Source organism: Rhagoletis zephyria, unplaced genomic scaffold (genome assembly GCF_001687245.7).
Source record: "Rhagoletis zephyria isolate East Lansing unplaced genomic scaffold, Rhagoletis_zephyria_1.1 Rzeph_scaffold_00289, whole genome shotgun sequence".
Lineage (NCBI taxonomy): Eukaryota > Metazoa > Arthropoda > Insecta > Diptera > Tephritidae > Rhagoletis > Rhagoletis zephyria.
Genome location: NW_016157373.1, coordinates 268,751 through 292,087, shown reverse-complemented (window position 1 = coordinate 292,087; position 23,337 = coordinate 268,751). Strand labels below are relative to the sequence as shown.

General features: G+C 35.4%; 1 protein-coding gene across 2 annotated transcripts; it reads left to right on the top strand.

Annotated features, from left to right (window-relative positions):
- Window positions 1-478: 478 nt before the first annotated feature.
- On the top strand, window positions 479-22,918 carry Task7 (TWIK-related acid-sensitive K[+] channel 7). Of its 2 annotated transcripts, none has more exons than XM_017610205.1 (5): window positions 479-851; window positions 968-1,139; window positions 11,141-11,358; window positions 21,419-21,819; window positions 22,058-22,918. In XM_017610205.1, the coding sequence occupies exons 2-5, from the start codon at window positions 1,013-1,015 to the stop codon at window positions 22,350-22,352; spliced, it is 1,041 nt and encodes a 346-aa protein (XP_017465694.1). In that variant the 5' UTR covers window positions 479-851; window positions 968-1,012; the 3' UTR covers window positions 22,353-22,918. The 2 variants fall into 2 exon arrangements, with proteins under 2 accessions (XP_017465694.1, XP_017465695.1); XM_017610206.1 differs by having other exon boundaries at window positions 822-851; window positions 978-1,139; window positions 22,058-22,485.
- Window positions 22,919-23,337: the final 419 nt, after the last annotated feature.

Here is a 23,337-nt window from a genome sequence, read left to right as displayed (position 1 = left end):
AAAAAAAAAAATCATGGCCGACAAATTGAGAGAACGGTTCTACCTTGCTATGTTTTTATCATGGTTTGAACTATCATGGGCGTACTCGGGTACGGGCTAAGTGAAAAAATCCGTCACCGAAAAAAAAAATTCTCAAAAATCAACGCGTGTTTTTAGCCATTTTAAGCTTGCACTTCATTAGACTAAAATTGTATAGGCTATAAAACTGCATACCTACAAGTTGAAATTTTGATGAAAATTTGTTGTATTTTTCTAAATTTTGTATAAAGTTTGAAACTGTGATTTACACGGGTTTAGTTAAAGCTTAGACGATATTTTTATTAAAAATATCAAAAATAAATAAATTATTTCGAAAAACATTGCGAATATTTGAATAAAATCAACACGTGGTCATTTGTTTGAGTCACTGTATGTATGGTATAGACGAGCCCGTTAAAAAATCAGATTTTCTTATACGCAAAACAGTCCCATTGGCTGTTAAAAACGCAGATTTCCGAATTGCTAGTTTTGTTTTCAATGATGATCAAGACGAAATGCAAAAGTTTATTAAGTAATGCCAGCTTGGCTTATTTCCGTGGATGTACTATTTTAAGTACTTTTAAATTCTTCGTAAAATATAAAGTAGTCTTTCAAAGAATTAAAAAATTAGTCAAACAAATAGAAAATCCCCAGACGGAATATCCGCTCAACAATAACTTTCTGTAGGTACTTTTCTTGACAACTCTTCGACTGCAATTGTGCTTTCGGGTACGTTTACGGTCATTATGCTGGCTGGGTGTTTGCAGATAGAATTTTATTATTGATTTTTACTTCTATTGTTTTTCGGTGCGCAGCTGCAAGAAGTCCACTAGGTACGAAATTTTTTAAAACTTTAAATTATTGCAAGTTTGAAGAGCACAAATTCAAGAAATAAATATCTGGAGAAATTTAGAGTTGACAATTATTGATAATCCAATAATATACATAGCTCGTTCCAGAATCAATTTGTAGTTCAACACGTCTCAGATTTACTATGAAGCGTCAGAACGTTCGTACTCTATCGCTGGTCGTCTGTACATTCACTTATTTGCTCATTGGTGCGGCAGTCTTCGACTCCCTCGAGTCGCGGACCGAAGCGAAGCGTTGGGAATTCTTGCAAGGTAAAGTCATAATGAACAATTTTCAACTCCAAAACGAAATCTATGTATCTGCATACTTACTTATATTATTTACAATTCAATATCTAAATATTTCGAGTAGTTAGTAAGTTTTGTATGCATAGGTATGTATTTATATATTTATACACCCATATTTAAATGTACACAAAACGCTTGTTTGCTGAAAGAAATCCATAATCATAAAAAACGTGGTTACCATCCCTTCTCCTTTGTGTCTAAAAAAATTGATGCCAGTAATTACTAACTGTGCTTCATACGACAGAAGGTCTTCCTTGCTACTTTACTCATTTCCACTTTGTTTAGCAATTACTAATACAACACTATTTCAGCGACAAATCTCAGTTTGTTTATATGTATATGTAGGTAAATTCATACACCAATGCTTAAAATAGTTACATAACTGGATTTAACTATGAAAAAAGAAAGTCGTTTTTAAGAAAATATTAACGGAGAATTGAAGACATTACAATTTTACAGCAGAAGCAATAACCCCGTAGAAACATTCAACGTTCTCATCTGATGTGAAAGTAACATGCAGGCACGTTCTGCAGATCGTAGAATTTAAAATCGGTTTGATTTACAACACATTTCTGATTGCCTCTATAAGATAGCCGAATATCAAAAAATAAACAAGGAACGCTGTCTAACTACTGCACCTTGTTTATTGCGCAAGGATCGCATATAACCGCTTATTATTTATTTTTAGATCATTGCGAAATCTTTATTTTTTCATATTGATCGAGAATAATCGTTAAATTTGTATCTTTATGTTTTCGATCAAATTTGATCGACATTTTGTAATTTTAATTTTTTTAGATAATTTTAACCATCCAAAACGGTGTTTTTATGACCGCTGTGTATAATTAAAACAGTCCGATTTTTAGCAAAATTGAGGGCCGGTTTTACAATACATTTTTTAGTTGAACTTAAGTCTAACTTAAGATTTTGCGTTTCACCAACCACTTTTTGAGCAAATCTTAAGTTAAACTTAAGTCGCGGCTATCGGCGACTAAAAGTAAACTAAGTCGACAAAACAGCTGATTTAGCAAACAGATGCTTATGATAAATTTTGATTGAGAAGCAAAACGATTTTTCGGAAAAATAAAGTAAAGGCACAAAATGGATTTTGATTTGAGTTGGGAAGATGATAATGATTCGGAATACGAAGAGGCACACCAGCAAATCAATTTCATTTCGACCGAAATTTATTCTCCTCTTATTTTCTGACATTTTTGTTAATATATAGTTCAATATTTTATATTTCTTTGCTCAAATATTACACTTTACATAAACCGCATACACTATCTCCTCAGTTGTTTTGTATTTGAAGAAATGTCAAAACATGTAAACAAAGCATTTTTTGTGGTCCTGCCATACTTTTTAACAATATATTTTCCATACTTAAGTACGCATTGTGAAATGCAAGCTTGAACAAAACCTTAAACTGTTCTTAGCTAAGATTTTTCTCAACTAGAACTTAAGTTCAACTTAAGTTTAGATTGTGAAACTGGCCCTATGAATAGGTTAAGGAAAATTATTTGAATTACTAGGTGCTTACTGCTCGCGTGATGAAATCTGACGTCAAAACAACATTGGCGCATTTAGCCAGGTGATTTTAACAAAAATGGATGGGAAATACTTCAATACACATACATATATGAAACAATATATGAACAATTGAATTGAAACTTAAGTTGACCGCTCATCTCAACCACTCACGTAATAGACCAAGAGCTCATGACCAAAAAACTCATCATACTTCAGATCGATTGAAACTTTTTGTGAGCTTAGCTTTTTAATATGTATATAAATCGAGATCCGGAGGGCGGGCTGCTGAACAGCGGTCTTGATTATGCGTTTTTAGCGATTAAAGATGTCTATGAAAACCGATTACTCGACATACTTCAGACGACTTGAAATTTAGATAGAATTTTATTTACAGTGTATAGAAAATGAATTCAAGGTTGCCTGCCAATTCTGATGGTCTTAAAGTACTGCCAGCCCATGTAGAAAGTGCATGGTTGCCACGATAACTCAACATACTTCAGATGGGCTGTCCTTATCACAGGACGTTATTAATATTATAAATAGATGAAATGTCTACAGCCAGCCCCTTCTGATGGTCTTAAAGTACTGCCAGCCATGAAATGAAATGTAGATTGGGCTGGCTGTAGATATTTCATCTATTTATAATATTAATAACGTCCTGTGATAAGGGCAGCCCATCTGAAGTATGTTGTTTTACAGTTGCAACAATGCAATTTCAACGTGGGCTGGCAGTACTTTAAGACCATCAGAATTGGCAGGCAACATTGAATTCATTTTATATACACTGTAAATAAAATTCTATTAAATTTCAAGTCGTCTGAAGTATGTTAAGTATTCGGTTTTCATAGACATCTTTAATCGCTAAAAATGCATAATAAAGACCGCTGTTTAGCAGCCAGCCCTCCAGATCTCGATTTATATATTAACAAGCTAAGCTCACAAAAAAATTCAATCGATCTGAAGTATGATGAGTTTTTTGGTCATGAGCTCTCCGTCTATAACTATTTTCGTAATTTACCCTATGAGTAAACACGAAAAAGCCAACCGTGGATAGCTATGTAGGTATGTCTGACATCAGTTTTTCATGCGTTAAATTGCATGAACGGATGCTTGAAAACTGTCAGTTTGCAACATAATAGCTTTGTTCCACATGCTTTCTGGACTGTTTCGGTAATTAGAGTGTAGAAATAAATTACTCTCTCACAAGTGTCAAAATGTGCAGAAAGAGCCCAGAGATGAGGAACGCAAAAAAAACACAATTCCTGCCGGGAATCAAAAAGCATCTGCTTCACTTGTTTTTGCTTTTGTGATTTCAAACACTTGCTTCAATTAGAGCAGCTGCAACATTTGCTTAGCTTTTATTTTCGGAGAATCTGAAAGAAAAACCATGATTTTATGGCTAATAAAATGAGCGAATATCTATATTTTCCGAAACTTTTGCGGCATTTTCCATTTGTGCCCGGAAAAAAACTCCGGACTCTTTCGAGCACGAAGAAGAATACGTTTGCGATCCAAAAGTAGAACATATCCCATCTCTATTACCAATTTTTCTAGCGTTTTGCTTTCTGGGCCATTTGATGTACTAGAATTAGCTTTGTTTCACACACTTTCCGGGCTGTTTCGGTAGTTAGAGTGTAAAAATAAGTTATACTCTCACAAGTGTCAACACGTACCAAAAGTGCCCAGAGCGTGAGGACGCAAAAAACCACATTTCGTGCCCGGAATCAGCAAATCAGTTCTAAACAATGATTTTATGTGTATTTATCTTTATGGCGAATAAAATTACCAAATAACTACATTTTTAGAAACTTCTGTGGCATTTTCCATTTCCACAACAGCTGTTATGGCAATTTAACTTTTTAAACATTTGTACCCGGAAGAAAAGTCCGGGATGTTTCGGGCACGAAGAAGAAGACATTTACGATCCAGAATTGGAACGCATTCGCTCTCTATTACCCATTTTTAAAGCGTGAGGAACGCTTTCTGGGTTGGTTTGGGCACCAGCGGGATCCCGCGGGCGCGTGTGGAACAAATCTATCGTTTCTTCACACTTCCTAAGTGGTAGTACGGTATTCATATAACGTTGTTTCAATTTCATAATTAACTACTATGTATCACAAATTGGTCCATATGCATAAAGACTAAGCAATTGCTTTTTCTTAAAATGTCATACCTTTCACTCATATTTATTTGAAAAAAATTCGAGTAAAGGTCTGAAATTTTAAGAAAAAGCATTTGCTTATGTTTTATGCATACGGCCAATTAAGTACGTATTAAAATTGGTTGTTTGCATAAGTTTAGATGTAATTTGCAAAGAAATTTATGTACATATTATTAATTTAGGTTGTTCACACATTCCTGTTTATTAGGTTATACACATGTCCATATATATGTATAAATTCAATTATTCAAATCAGTTCTTATCAGTTGCTAGATTAAAATTTTCTAGATTTTAAAATAACACATTTTTTGTTCTTACCTAAAATTCAATTATAATTGAAGTTTTATATAATAGGGGTCTTCATCAAAAGTGATAAACTCTTGATAATCTTCATAAAATGATAAATTTATCATTTTGATGAATGAACTGTCAAAATTTGTATGAAAATCTATTTAACCAAAGTTTATCACTTTATCAAACGACCTTGGTGGATAAATGTATAAACTTCAGCAAAATTCAACCCTTACAGGTTGCCAGGTAGTCGCTTTTGCTACGAACACACAAAAGCTAATGAACACAATGGACGAGGTAAGAATGAAACCAAGGCGAGTTTATACAATGTGGTGTTGATGGCGAATTTACATTTTCGCCGCGGTACTTATTATTGTCAAAATAGTGTGTTTGTTGTAATATGAATTCGCCTTGTTTACAACAAACACATCATTTTGACATTTATAAGTACCGCGGCGAAAATCTAAATTCGCCATCAACACCACCTTGTATAAACTCGCCTTTAATGAAACGTAACTAGCCAGATAAGTTAATTAATAAACAGTTTTATGCAAATATTTACCAAGGTGCGTTCATGAAAGAATGCGGATAAACTCATAAATTTAAGCAATTTGTCTCTTTATCACTTTAAATGAAGACCCCTAATATGTATTTGCATATAACAATTAATTTTAATTTAAATTATGAATAACATTTGCCCCTAGTACTATTTCAGTTCCAAATCAGTAGGCCCCCTTTCTTCCTCTCCAATATTAAGCAATGGTGGAATACGACGTCTTCAACATCATGCATATAGCACGGTGTCGATTTTTTCAGCACTTAAGCTTATACAATTCGTTGTTTTTATTGAAATTGCCGAAAATGTAAAAACAACCTTACGTCAATAAATGCTCAACCTTAACAAAAATATGTAGCTCTTCATTTCAGCTACTATTAGTATTATTTAGCTCTTTTTTCGACCGTTTTAACCCCAAACGAAATTTTTCTCTGGCAACACTAATAACCAGACATTGAACAACTGGCCCTTAATGTCGTGTCGAGTAGTGATGTCGTTTTCGATGTGTTCAAAGCCGAGATGGTCAACAAACTACATGAATCGATTTCGTTTTGTTGATGCGCAAAAATAACTTATCAAAATAATTCCGTTTCGTTTCAGAGCTAAATTAACGAAACAAAACTCAATCGCTAAAACTATGTTCACATATCAATATTATCTCAATCAAAGCTAGTTTTTTAATCACCCCGTTTACACAGGCAAATCTCAGATTATTAGCCGTCAAATTTGTTGTGCTTGTTATTCCCACATCTCAAGGAAAATTTATGTTTCTTCTCTGTGCCACCGTGATCACGTTTTTCTGCTATAATAAGCAATATAAATATATTTTAACTTAACATTTTATTAAAAATACCTTTACAAACCTCTTTTACTTGCTAGCGTACATTTTTGTTTACTTTTACATTTGGCATTTCTCCTCTCTTTCGCAAAAACAATCGATAAAACTAGGATGGACACCGAAAAGTTATCGGTTAAATCTGAGATTATTTTATAATTACAGATTAGGGTGTTAAGCTCGAAAATGAGGATAATCTCTTTATATGTGAACCTAGTATAACACTGAAACGAAATAAATCATCAATCGTTAACATCGAAACAAAATAAATCAACGATAAGTTGTTGTATGCCAATGGTGTCCAACAGAACTTGGACAAAGGGCTACTTTGAAACTATCGCTATAATACGCGGGCACCGCTAGCTTAACTTCAATCTTAACTGCGTTAACTCGTTTTACTCTTCTTATATTCAATGTATATATTCTACTAACTGATCCTTTTAAAATATTTATTTATTATTAAAGTTTGTACAGTTAAGTTACAGCCCTATTCTGTTGCCCTCACAAAAATCACCACACTCACTATTGTGAGGTTTCTGACTATTGTGAGGTTATCCCTATGCTGGCGTAAATACGAAAGCTCATACGCAAATTTATGATGTACGAATGAGACCCTCACAAGAGAAAAACAGCCGATTTTTATTGAGCAAATGTTTTGTTAATTTTCGTTCGCTATCAGTGTCTGTGTTATTGGCAGAGTTATTGCATGTTTTTTCGGCAGTTTCGGAAGAGTTAGAGCAGGCATAGGATTTAATTTCCATACAAACTTTTGCACCAAGTTGTGGATTGCAAACTGTGTGAAGTACTGGAGCTACTCCTGCTTTATTCCTTTTTGAATTCGCCTACGAAATAAATAAAGTCAGTAATTATCAAAAAAATAAATAAATTGCAAAAAAATATTTACTTTTCCTGTTGTTCAGCATCCATCTTTTGTATTTATTTTATTTACGAAACAGCTGTTAGACAGCAAAATGCTTTTCACCTCGTGTGGTGATTTGGTTGAGCTTTTTTCTTATGAGGTGTGGGCAAGAATAACCTCACAAAATAGACCTCACATGAAATCTCACAAAATTTTGCTCACAACTCAGTTGTGAGGTTTTATTAGAATAGGGCTGTTAAATTAATAACAGTGCATAATATTTTAATGAAGGACATTCATTTTATTGTAAACATATGGGAATGTGCTGCAATTCGTACGATTTGAGATCGATGCGATCTGCAAAACCTTCTTCGGAGATTGATTAACAAAACGGCAAAATTTGGCACTGAATCGATAGATATGACGTAAGTTATGTGTTTCTCGCCGTTTTCATTTGAAATATTTATTACTTTCCCTAAAAATAATCAAAAATAGTTTGCAAATCGCACCGATTTCAAATCGTACGACGCGCAGCACATGCCCAATAAACTTAATATGATGCTTGAATCTTCATATTTTCAGATAACTTCTTAAAATCTGGTTTATATTGCACAGTTGTGCAGGCTAAAATCATGTTATTTTTGACATGTTCGTCAGTCAGTACGTTTCGGTATTTGTTTTTATAACCATTAGTTGTGATAAAGCCTGTTCCAGAAGGGCAAACGTCTGGAAATGTTGAAAGTTTTTCTTTGTCAACTGCTCTATCCATACATCGATTTCGAGATTGCAAAGTTGTATTGAAATCATTTAGTTTTGCAGTCACATCAGTTAAAATGCTGCCTTTGGATTTCAGGAAAATCTTTATTTCTGTCATAAAAGTTACATATTGAGAGCACTTTACCTTGACTCAGCCATCTTACTTCAGAGTGGTAGAATATGTGACCGAATTCACTCTCAAATTCATCGAGCAAGGCTTTGAATTGCCGATGCTTTAACGGTCATCCGCGTATCAAATTCACAATACGAACGATCGTGCTCATAACATTGTCAAGGTTGAGTGTTTTTGCAATCAGATTTTCCTTCTTTTTCACTACGTTATATATATATATATCTTGCCCACGAGTACGAGTTTCCAAAGTCAGATTGACTAACAGTGCCTCCTTAGGGAAAAATCAGAAAATACCACTCATAAGTGCGGAGAGTCTGAAACATCGGTCGACTCATCCATTTGTAAGGAAACCTAGTCACATTTCTTGAAATCGCTTTTTATTTGGCAATGAATATCGTTTGGTAGGTCATCAGATAACTACACTTTTTTATTGCTGAGATTACGCTGTTTTTGCTTTGAAGATCCTGAAACAGAGATTCTGTCATGTCTAGCATAGAAAGATAAGAAGTGAATGAGTTCGTGAAAATTCAAAAATAAAAGCCTACTTATGTACCAAAAAAGCTTCAAATTTTTAAACTTTTCAATTCAATACAAAATATTCTGTTCATCTTCTTGTTTGCGGGCGCCTAAAATTTAGGTCGCGAGCTACCAGGCGCCCGCGAGCTACCGGTTGGACACTACTGTTGTATGCCATTGCCAGCTCACTACTAACACCGAGCACCTAAATGCATGTTACAACTTCAGCATTAACGATTGAATTTCTTTTCGTTAAAAAATAATTATTTTGCTAATTACCTAAACGATAAAAAACTTTTGGTAAACGCTAAAATTAACGTTACAATGCATCCTTGGTTCAGAGCTATACGCATAATCTCCGCCACATCAAGTTGTGTTCGAACCCCTTTTTATGCTTGCAACATTACTTTCCCAAATGCAGTTTTTTAAACGGCCATAAGTAAAAAAAACATGAAAACTAGATTTTTATTAAAAATACAATCGGTCGTAACTCGGTGAGCATGTACTGTACCGTGCAAACTAAAGTTTCCGAAATATTAATGAAATCTTTAACAGTATCGGAAATGTGTTCCGAATTCTGAAACGATCTGTTTGAAGGAAATTTCCGCAGAAAAAAAATTTTGAAAGATTTCATCACAGAGCAGCATTATTATTATTGCTTTACCGAAATTCTTTCGAAATTTCGTAAAATAATCGAAGTGTGCGCAGTACTAGGGATGGGTACTGGTAATTACATTTAGGAGGGGTGCCACCTGTTTGAAAAGTCGAATATAGTTAAAAAGTGTTGTGATTAAAATGCTATGCAACAATTAAAATATTTTTGAGGTGCTTGAAGAGAGTGGCCTCCTGTCTAAAAAGTTAAACTCAAATTACACTGTGGGACAGCCGAAACCAGCCCGGACTTTGTTAACATTCTCTGAAAGTATACCCATCCAGTAATAATACTCCCGGTGGATTTGCAAAAGTTAGCTCGTATTTTTATTTCATGGCCTACTAAAGTTTTCATGTTTCGGCCTAAGTAGTTTTCAATAAAGTCGAAAAAATAGTTAAAATAAATGTCTGAGCGAAATCGAAGTTTAAGACATATATAATAAAATTTCATGGGAAATATTTTTTAAGACCATTTTAACCCATTAGCTCGCGCCTAAAAGGCTCATTTTGACCCTTACTTCAAGAAATCCCGCAAAAAGCAAATTTGGAAGGTTAACGGATTGATATAAGGTTAGAGGATTGATATATTCTAGAAAATTATTCTCAGTGTACAGGGTGGGCAAAATAAGACCTACCTCCATAGTTTGCCTAGCAGTATGCGCAGTCGCTCCATTTCTTTGGAACCACAAATTACGATGCTGCTCTGCCGTTGGCCGCAAAAAGTTGTCAATCATTGTTCTGTAATACGCCCCAGAAATACATAGGCTCTGGCGTATCATCCTCATGAAGAAATATGGGCCGATAGCGTTTTCGGCCATAACACCGCACTAACCAGTGCATATGGATGGGTGTAAGGGACGGTTGTTCAATGTCTGATTAACACTAATCGGAGGTAGAAGCTCCGGTTAAGACAACGACTGCTTTATCGATCACATGATATATGCATGATGTCGAAATCGTCGATAGTGTAGTGGTGGTGATAACCAGACATTGAACAACCGGCCCTAACTGGTGCTGGTGGGTTGTCCTTGGATTTTCAGAGCCCCACATTTTACAGTTTTGCTTGCAAATGCGCTTTATCCGAAATCAAAACATTACCTAAAAAATCAATTTGTGTGGCTAATTGTGAAAAACGAATAGCGTATTGTAGTCGTTGTTGGTGGTCTTGCTGTAAGTATCCATTATGACTATCCAAGCCATTCACTATAACATGCAGAAAGTAAATAACAATAATATTAAAATCTAAAGAAGTTAGACGTGTTTAGCATTGGTCGGTCTTATTTGGCCCACCCTGCATTTTATTGTCTGAAACTCAAAGGATAAAATCAAAAAACCAAATAACCCAATAACCAGGAAAGTGTGAATAAACTCTGTTTGGACATACTTATTTGTAGAAAGTTTATGCATACATATTTATGTAATTTCCACAAAATTTTTCATTAAAATTGTATTTTTCAAATTCAAAATCCTATCACAAAAACACCAATTTTCAAAACAAAAAATATAACCATGCAAACACTCGCCCAACGCTAACAAAACAACTAAACACAAAACATTTATTCAACATCGCAAATTTTAAAATGATACAAACATTTGCGCATGAAATACATATGTACATATACTCAACAAACTCGCTTAACCCAACCTATACATGAACACTTACGCTTGCAAATATAGCGGTGAAGAATAATTTTGTTAGAAAGTACAATGTCACCGCCGAAGACTACCGCATGATGGAAATAGTGATTATCGAGAACAAACCACACAAAGCGGGACCGCAGTGGAAGTTCGCTGGTGCATTTTATTTTGCCACTGTGGTTTTGGCTATGATCGGCTACGGTCATTCAACTCCAGTAACGATTGGCGGCAAGGCTTTTTGTATGGCATACGCAATGGTAGGTATTTTATGTAGTATTTATTATTACAGCATACATAAGTACATACAAACATATGTATGTACATATCGTCACCATCCTGCAAAAATGCGATCAATCCGGAAGAACTCCGGCGCAGCGTTGCCGCGAGCTTGAAAAAAGTATCAAAAGCAAACACAACTGTTATTTTTCAGACTTTTATTTGAAAAACAAATACATAATAAATAAAATTTTATAATTAAATCCATAGTTATAAGAAACATGTAATATTGCTTAAACAAAAACAGAGAATCCGTATGCTTATTTGCATAACGAAAAACAAACTTTTAGGGCCACTAAACCACACAAAATCATTGTGCAACCCGAGACTTGTACAAGTCAATATTGTGGAAATTACTACACAATAAAATTACGCAAACCTAATTTTGGAGAAACGTTGCTCAAGTAAATATGTGGAAGAAATATGAATAGAAATATGAAAACCCACACACCACACAAACTACCGACGCAAGTCCGATATTGCGCAAAGGCCCTATAACCGCTGCGTGTGCAAAGAAATTCCGGGTTGTATTTCCCTTCTAAGAGTTACCAAATCAAACTTGTAAATACATATACATTTTTAAGACTTTAAAGTACAAGAAAAAAATTATTTGCCTTTAAACTAGTAATATTATTCATAGTTTTCAAAAATGCATTGCTGCCAGGCAGTGGCGAAGCCAGGGGGGGATATGGGGGGATAGATCCCCCCCTTCGTCATTGAACTACAATTATTTACTTTTGAACACAATACTATTTTATCCTTCTGATTTAAATTTTTTTATTTCAGACGGATGACAAATTATCATTTAATGAATATATGAGTAGTCCACTTGCAAACAGCGTTATGTGATTTTATAAAAGTAAACCATAAATTAAAAAAAAACGTCTACGACAACAAGTAACATCCGAACTGCATCTTTTTTTATTACCTGAAAATTTGGTTAAATAAGAGCCTAATACCATTAAAAAAATAAAATTGCAGTATGGTAGATTTGCAAATTTTATATTTAAAAATTTAATATTGCAAGTTTTGAAACAGTAACTTTTACATAGCTAGCTTTTTTTAGCTTTTCGCGTTCTCTCCTCTAGGAAGATTGGTTTGCTTCTTTTTAGCGACCTCTTCCACTAGGCACCGAAACTACCACGTTTTCTTGCAGTTTTCTAAGTTCATACGAAGAGGAGACATTTGAAAGTGTATAAATAAGTATTATAGCGACTTTTGCAAGAGTAGTTAACATTTCATGCTATTTTTTTTCAGAATATAGAAAAATTTTTCACTCTGCTGTTAGTGGACATGAAACCCACCAAAAACTAAAAATCTAAAAAAAATTTACATAGCGCACTTTGCAAGTGGACTACTCAATTGTTGAATATGCTATCTTATTTGTCCCTTCTTTTTATACAATTAAGGAGCGGCTGAATGGTTTAACGATGTTAGCGGTACATAATGATGTGCCGATTACAACACAAGAAGTAATTGAAAAAATGTGTGTTAAGCAACGAAGATTAAAAATCGCTTTATAAGTAATAAGATTTTGTAGACTTGTACATAAATAAATGTAAATAGATACGCGTAAATATATAAATATGCAGATATATTCAATGTGTAAAAACTGAAGTGTATACTAACGAAACTTCTACAAAACAAAACTGGACTACACACTAATTAATTAAAATGGTGTAGTAATTTAATTTTTTAAATTTAAATAAAGCATAAATTCCCCAGAGAATAACCGAGTAGACAAAACACGAGTTTTTTTTCAAAATCGTAGATCTTCGCTTAGAAAAGAGATAATGGAATGCAGCATTTAACCCTTTAATGCAGAGTCTGTCATATATGAAACGCTTTTTAACCCTTTCAAGGCAGAGGNTTTCCATAGTAAAATAATAAAAAAAAAAATAAATAAATAAAAAAAATAAAATAAAAATATTAAAAATAAAAATAAATAAAAAATAAAAATAAATAAAAAGTACGTTGAAAACATATTGAGAACCATTTTGCCTCTGCCTTGAAAGGGTTAAAAAGCGTTTCATATATGACTAAAGGGTTAAATGCTGACATACCTATGTACATATTCTATCAGTTTTCTCTCATTTTCATACCCATTCCGGGATTCATAGCATAGTTAACTTTTGATAAACTTGATAAAATGATAAATTTATATATTTAACCAAAGTTTATCACTTTAGGTTTGTTCCACACGCTTTCCGGGCTATTTCAGTAATTAAGCCCTGTATGCAGCTCTCAAGAAAACGGTCAAGAAAAAATTGCCATTATTTCGCGTGTGTGTCCAAGGAATTTTGACATTTTTGATACTTCACAGCCTGTTGCCTCCCTCTTTCCTCAAGAAATAATAGAATGGGCATATATTTCTGTTGAAAACCTGGGTTGCCTTGTGCTCTTTTTTCACAAGAAACTTTAGAAAACCGTAGTAAAAAGCGTAGCAAATTTCTTAAGAACTGCTTACTGCCTGAAAGAAATTTGACTTAAGAAAATTTCTTAGCCATTTCTTGTACGTCATTTTGTATGGAATTTCAGCTTTTCTTGAGAACTGCATACAGGCCTTAAGAGCGTAAAAATAAGTTACTCTCTCACAAGTGTCAAAAATATGTCAACCCGTGCCAAAAGTGCCCAGAGCGTGAGGAACGCAAAAAACCACTTTTCGTGCCCGGAATCAACAATCAGTTCTAAACAATGATTTTATGTGTATTTATCGTATATAGCTAAAAAAATTAGCAAATACCGACATTTCTGAAACTTTAGTGCTATTTTCCATTTTTCTATTTTACAAAATTTGCTATTGGATGTACACAAACAACAGCTGTTATTTCAACAACAGCCGGTACATTTCTGCCCGGATAAAAAGTCCGGGCTGTTTCGGGCACGAAGAAGAAGACATTTACGATCCAAAAGTGGAAGGTATTTGCTCTCTATTACCCATTTTTCTAGCGTGAGGAACACTTTCCGGGCTGTTTTGGGTACCCGCGGGCTCGTGTGGAACAAACCGTTTATCAAACGATTTTGGTGGATAAACGTATTAGGTTCTTTCCCTAACAATCCGGGCCGGATCCGGTAATTAGAGAATAAGCGAAAAGTTTGCTCTCAAAAATGGAACATAATCCAGAAGTACGGGAACGCACAAAACCACATTTCGTGCCCAGAATTTGAGAAACAGTTCATTTGGTTTTAAGTATATAAAGATTGAAAATACATTCACTATTCCTTAAAGGCACCAAGTAAATGTAAGCAACATGTAAACACAAAACAGCTGTAATGCACTTTGACACTATCCATTTTTACCCGGTGAAAAAGTCCGGGCTGTTTCGGGCAGCGTACGGGAAAGAACCTATTAATTTCAGCAAAACTCAACCCTGACAGACTGCCAGGTGGTCGATTTTGCTACGAACATTACGTACTACGTAATTAGCCATATAAGTTAAATAATAAACCATTTTGTGCAATTATTTACCAAGGTGCGTTCATGAAAGAATGCGGATAAACTGATACATTTAGGGCCGGTTACTCATCTCCGGTGGTTCAATGTCTGATTAGCACAAATCGGAGGTAGAAGCTCCGGTTAAGCACAACTACTGCTTTATCGATCACATGTTACATGCATGATGTCGAAATCGTCGATAGTGTAGTGGTAGTGATAACCAGACATTGAACAACCGGCCCTTAATGTCTGGTTAGCAATTTATCCCTTTATCACTTTAGATGAATAGCCCAGTTAAGCATACTAAGGGCCGGTTGTTCAATATCTGGTTATCACTACTTGCCGGTTAAACATCATTATCGACGATTTCGACATCATGCATGTAACATGTGATCGATAAAGCAGTAGTTGTGCTTAACCGGAGCTTCTACCTCCGATTTGNCTACCACTACACTATCGACGATTTCGACATCATGCATGTAACATGTGATCGATAAAGCAGTAGTTTTATTTAACCAGACCTTCTACCTCCGATTTGTGCTAATCAGACATTGGTTATCTCTACCACTACACTATCGACGATTTCGACATCATGCATGTAACATGTGATCGATAAAGCAGTAGTTGTGCTTAACCGGAGCTTCTACCTCCGATTTGTGCTAATCAGACATTGAACAACCGGCCCTTAACATGTAGAATTCTGTTGGGTTTTGATTTTTACGTTAAAATGGTATAGCAGTCCAAGTATGCATAACTGGACTAGAAGACCGCTATTATTTTGGCTTATCCTGTACAATTTCCAAGTTTCATATAGCGCCCTTTGCATTCATGGTGACAAGATGCATACATATGTATGTATGTACATATATACGTATGTACATAGCGCGTGTGTGAATCGATAACAAAGTTCTGTGGTGAAAGCTGGTGAATAATATTTTTACTATGGTGAGACAGTTTTGCCAATCTGCTGTGTGAAATGAAATATTTTTTGACAACCGCAGATTTGTGTGAAATCAAATATCATAAATTGAAGAGAACTGAATATTTTAAGAAAACAGTGATTGCAATTCATCAATTTAAGCTTTTAATCAATTAAAGCTTTCGAAACATTAAATAAATGTATTTTCAAGAAATATGTAATATAGTGTAATACTTGTTAATTGTGCCACCAAAAACTCCATTGTTGTTTTATTGTTTTTGCTTAAATTTGTTGCAGAAAATTTATACACGTCAACAATATTTGCAATTGTCAAAATTTTCTATGAATTTGTCGCAAATTTCACTAGCCTCGTTAGCTAGTGAAATTTTATTCACCTCATACTTGTCAAAAATTTACTCGTCGCGAACTCTTTTACCGATTCACACGCGCTTATAGACACAAATGTATAAAATTGCAATATTCGAACCGACACAAAAAGGACAAATAATCTGGCACACTGGAAAATGTCAATGCCCTATTATGCATTGATGAGCACAAAACCGAATTAACTCTCAAAGGTAGATAAGTAAACAATCTAAAACGCTATGGTCGTGGGATTAAAGCCTAGCTCAGAACTCAAGCCGAGCTAGCTTGAAAAGAGGCGATACTCGTTCTTCACATATCAATGCCTTGTACTTTTAATCATGACCATGCCCCAGGTGAAGTAATAAGAGCGAGAAGAATGATTTGTTATCGATTTGACACTATGTTAATTGAAAATTTGCCTTTGTTTGTTTTTGTTTATCGGCCTTTAAATGATAAACAGTTGTAATTTTTATTTGTTATTTATTTGGGCCTCGAGCTTAACAAGTAAAAATTACAACAGTTTGAAAATTTGCCTTTAAAATGCTGTATAATGCCCTAAGAAGTGGAAATTGGCCCCCTCTGAAAAACCTACAACTGTTCTGAGCAGGTTCCGTACGATAAGTTTTTTATCAGGGAAACAAAATATAATATCAAGAACGTTCTCACAAATTAGCCAAACGCTAACAAAATCAAATAATCAAATAAGAACACAAGTCTGAAGAACGTTCTGCAGAAAAAATCGAGAAAAAAGTTTTGAGAACTTAACGTTAACAATGGGGATGGCGTCTGCGTGTTGGGATGAAAAATTGTATGAGTGATAACCACGATTGTTGATTCTAATCCAGATTCCAGATCGTTTATCATTAGGGTGAACTGTGCATTAGAGTGGTCCAAAAAAAAATCTCCGAGCTAGGGTTGGCGGCACCGAAAGAGGTGCTGGCGCCAAACTTTATGTTTCTAAGTATACATTTAGAGGACGCTCATGAAATGTTTATATTTTACTTCAGAAGTATATTGTACATATATTAACGATTTTTTTGGGCCACTCAAGACTATTTCAAATTTAAATTTGCTGAAAAAATATTACCAGCTACAGTTGTCATGGCAATATTATCAATATTTTTGTGACTTTCAAATGGATTTCAATAGTGCGCATTTCAATGTCATTGACCAACCTGTATTGGTTACAGTAGAAAATTGAAAGTTGGTAAAGATATTACAAATACCAATAGGAAAAAACTAAGGGGATACCCCGTTTTCTATGATGACATTTTTTCCCACCCATACAAAATTTCGACCAGTACTGTGCATTTATGGCACAATTTTTCATTTTCTGTGCAAGAAAAGTTCGTGTCTTAAGTCTTTCGTTGACTTTATTTGCATAATTATCTTCCAGTTCTTTTTTGATTAATTTCATTATTCAAGCATTTAAAACTGGTGGTAAGCGTTGTGGAAAATTTTGCTCTCGCTTCCTTTCTTTGCGAATAGTTCAGAGAAAATGTGTCCCCGTTTCGTTCTCTATCAGAAAGTTCCTGAACTTTAGTTCCCAAATTATTCTTAAAAAAGAAAGCTCCATAGACTTTCATTCCAGTTTTGTTCTTTGCCGAAACGTTCCGGAACCTTTTGTTCCCATTTTGTTCTCTTAGAAATGTTCCCGAAAGCATTTTGTTTTCTTTGGGAACGTTCCACAGGGTTTTGTTCTTATATAATTCCCATTAAGAACGTTCTCGACAGGTTTGTTCCCATTTTGGTTTTGATTTTGAAGCGTTCTTGTGAACAAAACTACAATAACAACATTTACTTTTGATCATACCTTTTGTTCACAGTCCCTTGTTTTTATGAGAATAATAATGTTCAAGATTAAATAGGTTTTCTCAGGCCCGGCCGCAAGGAAGGCTTAAACTCCCGCCCCCTCCCCCCCCTGTGGAGGGAAATATGCATACAAATTTGCCATCATTGTTTTAAGATAATAATGGTAAAGAAAAATTTTAAGATCTCAAATATTTAAGATCTCTTTTCAGAGAGAGTAGTCGAGAGAACTAGGTTTAATTTAAGCCAGGAAGGTTCTATCACCTTTTATTTCTTTGCTAGAGCTTCTAAAATATTGCCAAAAACCGCGATTTTTTAATACTTGGCCCCATTTTTCGTGCATATGTGTGTGTAATCACCACAAAAAAATCTGTCAAAAACAGCTTTAACATTTGCCGTACCAAATTTTTTTTTTATTTTTAGTGGGCTGTTTTATCGATTAAAAATGAGCAATAATTCAGATTTCCGTTTTTTTTCTACAGAAATGTTTCCTTATGTGGTCTATAACACCTTTCGCTCTCCTATTTAGTTATAGTTTTGCAAAATAATTCAATGAATAACATTATGCATGTGCAGTAGACTGCGCCTTATTTTGCAACTTTGTCCTACCAAACAAGACTCGCCCCAGAAAGGTTCATTTGGTCATAAAACCGTGACCTGCGGAAAATCAATATTTTGCCTATAAGTCAGTGGGAAATTTTATACATTTTAATGGCACTTGGTTTAGTTTTGTCCCCCGATGTCAAAAATAGTTGCAGTATTTTTAAAGTTATTGAGATTTTTTTTGGGAAAAAGCCGTGAGGCCTTTTGAAAAATTCAACATGGCGTCCAAACCAACCTTAAATTAGATTTTGCTTTACAAATTTTAGGCCACCGGCGAACCCAACACTAAAAGAGAAAAGTTCCCTACAACTTTGGCATTTCAATATGCTACGCTTTTTATCAGAAATTGTTGAAAAATGGCGAAAACCGTGACAGTGCAAAAATTTTTCGCATGGTTTGCTAATTATTTATAATAAAAAATGAATTTTTTTATAAAGTTTGTATATTAAAAAATGTGGGAAATTAAATTCTCTACAAATTTGTATATAACCGTTTTTTACGAAAAATGCAAAATAAGCTTGCAAATCGCAAAAACCCAAAAAAAAACTAAAATCAATACTTTAAAAGTTGGGGAGATTTAAAAATAGGCTAGTCATATTTCACATCGGGGGGCAAAACTACATCAAGTGCCATTCAAATATATTAAATTTCCCACTGACTTATATGAAATTTTGACCACTTTGTGGAAAATTCCATGAAAATGCTGGACTTTCCGGCCTTTCGAGGTACGTCTTTCCGTTGTCCGATTAAAAAAATTTTTCGCAGGGCACGTTTTTATGACAAAAGGAACATTTCTAGGGGGAGTCTTGCTTTGTAGCTTAACAATTAAGGCGCAGGCGATCGCACAATGGGCTAGCTTTTCGCAATATCATCGCAATCTGGATGTTCATGTTGACTCAGTATTAAAAGAATTTTTATCTATGCCTCGGTGAATTGCACGTGCCTTTTCTTTGTTAAATTATATCCACAATTGAACACAATATGCTGAATACTCTAAATAAAAAAATGATATTATTTGTGGTTACGAATGACTTTCCATGATCTAGTATGTGATCAAACAATAACCATTAGGTGCCAAGGTACGGCGGAAGAGTCATCAATTCAGTGTAGACTGTAGCCTAAAAATGGTTGTGTACCACTCCGAATTCACTGTTCAATGACACGTGACATGAGCAACCACATCGCGATCCGCGTCGAATACTTTCAAAGCTGGGGCGTTTCTGTTCATTCGTACGACATGGCTCAACCAGCGCAGCCGCTGTATTTTAATTCGCTGCACTATGTCCATGTCGTTGTAAAGCTCATACAGCTCAACACTTCATCTTCGGCGGTATTCACCATAGGCAAGGCGCAAAGGCCCGTAAATATTCGACATAATCTTTCTCTTGAAAACTCCAAGAGTCCCTTCATTGAAACTAAACTAAATTAGTATGGGGCCACCCATGAGGTACTTTTCAGATAAAAAAAACATCGACAGCAGTTCACGTGGGCCAAAGTTGGCCATGGTACATGCCGAGGAATTGAAAACCTCCTTTAATAATTTAATATTTTGCGTCTGGCGCAAGGCAGTAATAGTAGGTAGTCATAGTAGAGCAGCTGATTTGATTTTGTTTAAATTACCTGGTGTCTAAACTGTCAAATATTGTAAATTTTTTTACGAAAATTCTTAACTTGAAAAAGGATACAAAGTATGCTTTCAAATGTTCTGTTTGACTAAATATTAACGGTTATTTTTAAGCGAAAATACAACCGTCTTCAATGCTCATAACAATTTAGGAGTACCCTTAAATTCTTCATGACACAATAATTGGAACTAAACGAAATTAGAATGGGACCACCCTTTCCGAACAATCGGCAACGGTTCGAGTGGTCCAAAGTTATCCAGTAAAATATGTTTGTGCATAAAAAAATATCCCGATGAATTGTTAACCTTCCACCTTGTTGAACTCGGTTAAAAATTATTTTCAGTTATGAGTTTCGGACGTCTTCCAGATACAAGAAATTAACGGGAATCAGTATCGTCTTCTTTGGCGGTTTCCTTCGAAGAAGCCCATTTGAGTTGGCGGTCTTTGGCATGGATGTCTTTTCTATTTTATCAGATTCCAGTTTTCTAAGTCTATTCTGGAATGGGAATGCCTGCCTTGGTCTTCTTGCGTTTTGTACTGAACTAGTTAATGTTTGGCCGTGAAGTCTGGCAGCATCGTGGGGGACGATTTCGTCAGTAGAGTTCTGCAGTAAAGTATCCAATTGTCCATTTATGTTCGCACGTCAAAACATAACCGAAAGTAGCACCAGTCAAGACAGTAATTACACTACTGAGGTCAGATACCGATATGCATATCGTCGGTGATACTGCAAAACGTGCTATGTTACTTATTACCTCTGGTGCTTAATTGATCTGTTATCTGTATCTGATCGCGTCTGGCAATCGTTCATCTTCATCAGCCGTTTTGCAGTATCACCGACGATATTTTGGTCTGACACATGGATCATCTGGTTTGGAAGGCCAACAGCTGCTGTGTGTTCCTCACACGGAGTGGAATATTGACCTAGGAGGGAGGTGTAAGGCGATATTTAGAAAGTTTTCCCATGATTTGTTAGGTAGGTTTCACTTATATATTCTATAAATTTCTTAGATTTTACCAGTAAAAAAAAAAAAAATCGTTAATTCTAGTGTCTCATCATGTTTCTTATTTTTATATGTACATACATAAGTAGATAGGCTAATCTAGTTCTCTTGGCTTTACTTATGGTTACGGAGTCGATAGCATAGCTATACACACTTTATTTAATTTAATTTCGGTCTTGATTAAACAGTGGCCAGATGAAACCGAGAGAATGTGTTCGATATACATAAGAAGAAAATTTACGTACAAAGATAAATTTTGTCCAAATAATCTCGTTCCAGGTGGGTATTCCGTTGGGTCTCGTCATGTTTCAGTCGATCGGAGAACGTCTAAACAAATTCGCGTCGGTGATAATACGTCGTGCAAAACGCTACATGCATTGCACCCAAACCGAGGCAACAGAAATGAATCTTATGTTAGCGACAGGCATGCTTTCGTCCATCATAATTACCACTGGCGCAGCAGTCTTTTCGCGCTATGAGGGCTGGAGTTATTTCGACAGTTTCTATTACTGCTTTGTGACGCTCACAACCATCGGGTTCGGTGACTATGTGGCGTTGCAAAACGATCAGGCGCTGATCAATAAACCCGGCTATGTGGCGCTCAGTTTGGTGTTTATACTATTTGGACTGGCAGTAGTCGCCGCCAGTATCAATCTACTGGTGCTACGCTTTATGACAATGTAATGGGCAAACAGTTTCGTACGCATAAGCCACTACATCAGTGGTCAATCTGTAAAGCGACACTTGCCCGCCGTTACGTGATAGAGACAATGGTGTCGATAATCCACAACGGGTACTTGCATGTGTCGCATTACAGACTGCATATGTACAGATACATATGTATCTATCATAGAAATACATAAGTTATACATATGTACATATTTTGATAGTATGATTTGAATAATTACTTATTTTTAGGCAAGCTGAAGACGCCAAGCGTAACGAACAGGATGCTCAGCAAGCCGCAGCTGCCGCTGCTGCTATCTCTAGTCAACCGATTGCCTACGATGTCGAATCAAGCAATTTCAATATGCATGGCAAATTGCTAGCTAATTCAAATTATACAACGGAGTACGATGAAACCGTATCAATCTGTTCATGCACATGCCTCGGCGGTACAAGGTGCCTCAATCATGAGACATTCGCTGATCCCGACTTTCGGCCAACTGATATTATTGAGAGTACTTTGAGTCTGAAGCGTGCGTCAGTTTGATATACATATGGGCTCCAACATGGCGACGGGAAAAAAATGTTGCTGTGATTGTCTGCATATCTTGTAAGGTTCTGCCAAGTGTAGGAGATAAACGTTGTACGTTGTCATAAAATATTTTTTTTTAAATCACAAAGTTTCCGAAATTGGAACATGTAGTATGTAGCATGATAAAAACTTAACAAGGAAAAATCATTGAGAGGCAGTCTGAGGTTTGCCAGCAATAGGTTTGTTCCGCAAGCTACTTGTAGAAAAACTCGAACAAAGTTCAAACTGTCATACTTACAAAAATTTTAGTGATCGGACGTGTTGTGCTATAATATTTTCAGCACTAACGGGCTTTTACAAGATATGTATTTGCATATGTAAATGCAACTTTTTTGTTTGTACCGTATGTACCATATATTAAAATGTATCAGAAAATTAGCATTTACATATGGGGAGAAATATCTTGTAAGTACTGTTTCGTTAATGCATTTTTGTATGTTTGAAACATTAATACAGCCATATGCTTACAACAGTAGTACAAGTGTATGGTTAGAGTACGCATACGCTCTGAGAAACCACGCGTGTTATAGCCCGAACACAATGAAAACGAGGAGCTACAAACCACAGCTGTCAAATTATTTTAACACGTACTCTTATGTAGATAATTATTTTGGCGACGACCGGGCTACGCGACGGCTGTGGTTGTGGCCAGATTAGATCTATTTCTATTTTTCTGGCGACAGATAAGGTTCTTCCTCTTCTTTTATGTCAAACTCATACAAATTCATGATGTCGCTGCCGCGTTCAAAGAAATCATGTCGCCATCGACAAAGCGCTTAGATAATAAAGATGACAAATTGGAAGCTGTGGTCGGTAGCTCGTCGTTTTCAATGTGTTCAGAACTTTAAATGGAAATGCCACGAACCGCGACGTCGTATGCATAAAACTTCTACTGGGATAATTTAAAAATTCAAAACTCGAACTCACACACACGTTCTCA

Excerpts from the sequence above, each read along its gene's own strand:
- Task7 (XM_017610205.1), top strand. The coding sequence starts at position 1,013 with ATGAAGCGTCAGAACGTTCGTACTCTATCGCTGGTCGTCTGTACATTC. Across the intron at positions 1,140-11,140 it reads GCGTTGGGAATTCTTGCAAG|CGGTGAAGAATAATTTTGTT; the intron begins GTAAAGTCATAA and ends TTGCAAATATAG. Across the intron at positions 21,820-22,057 it reads GTGCTACGCTTTATGACAAT|GCAAGCTGAAGACGCCAAGC; the intron begins GTAATGGGCAAA and ends ACTTATTTTTAG.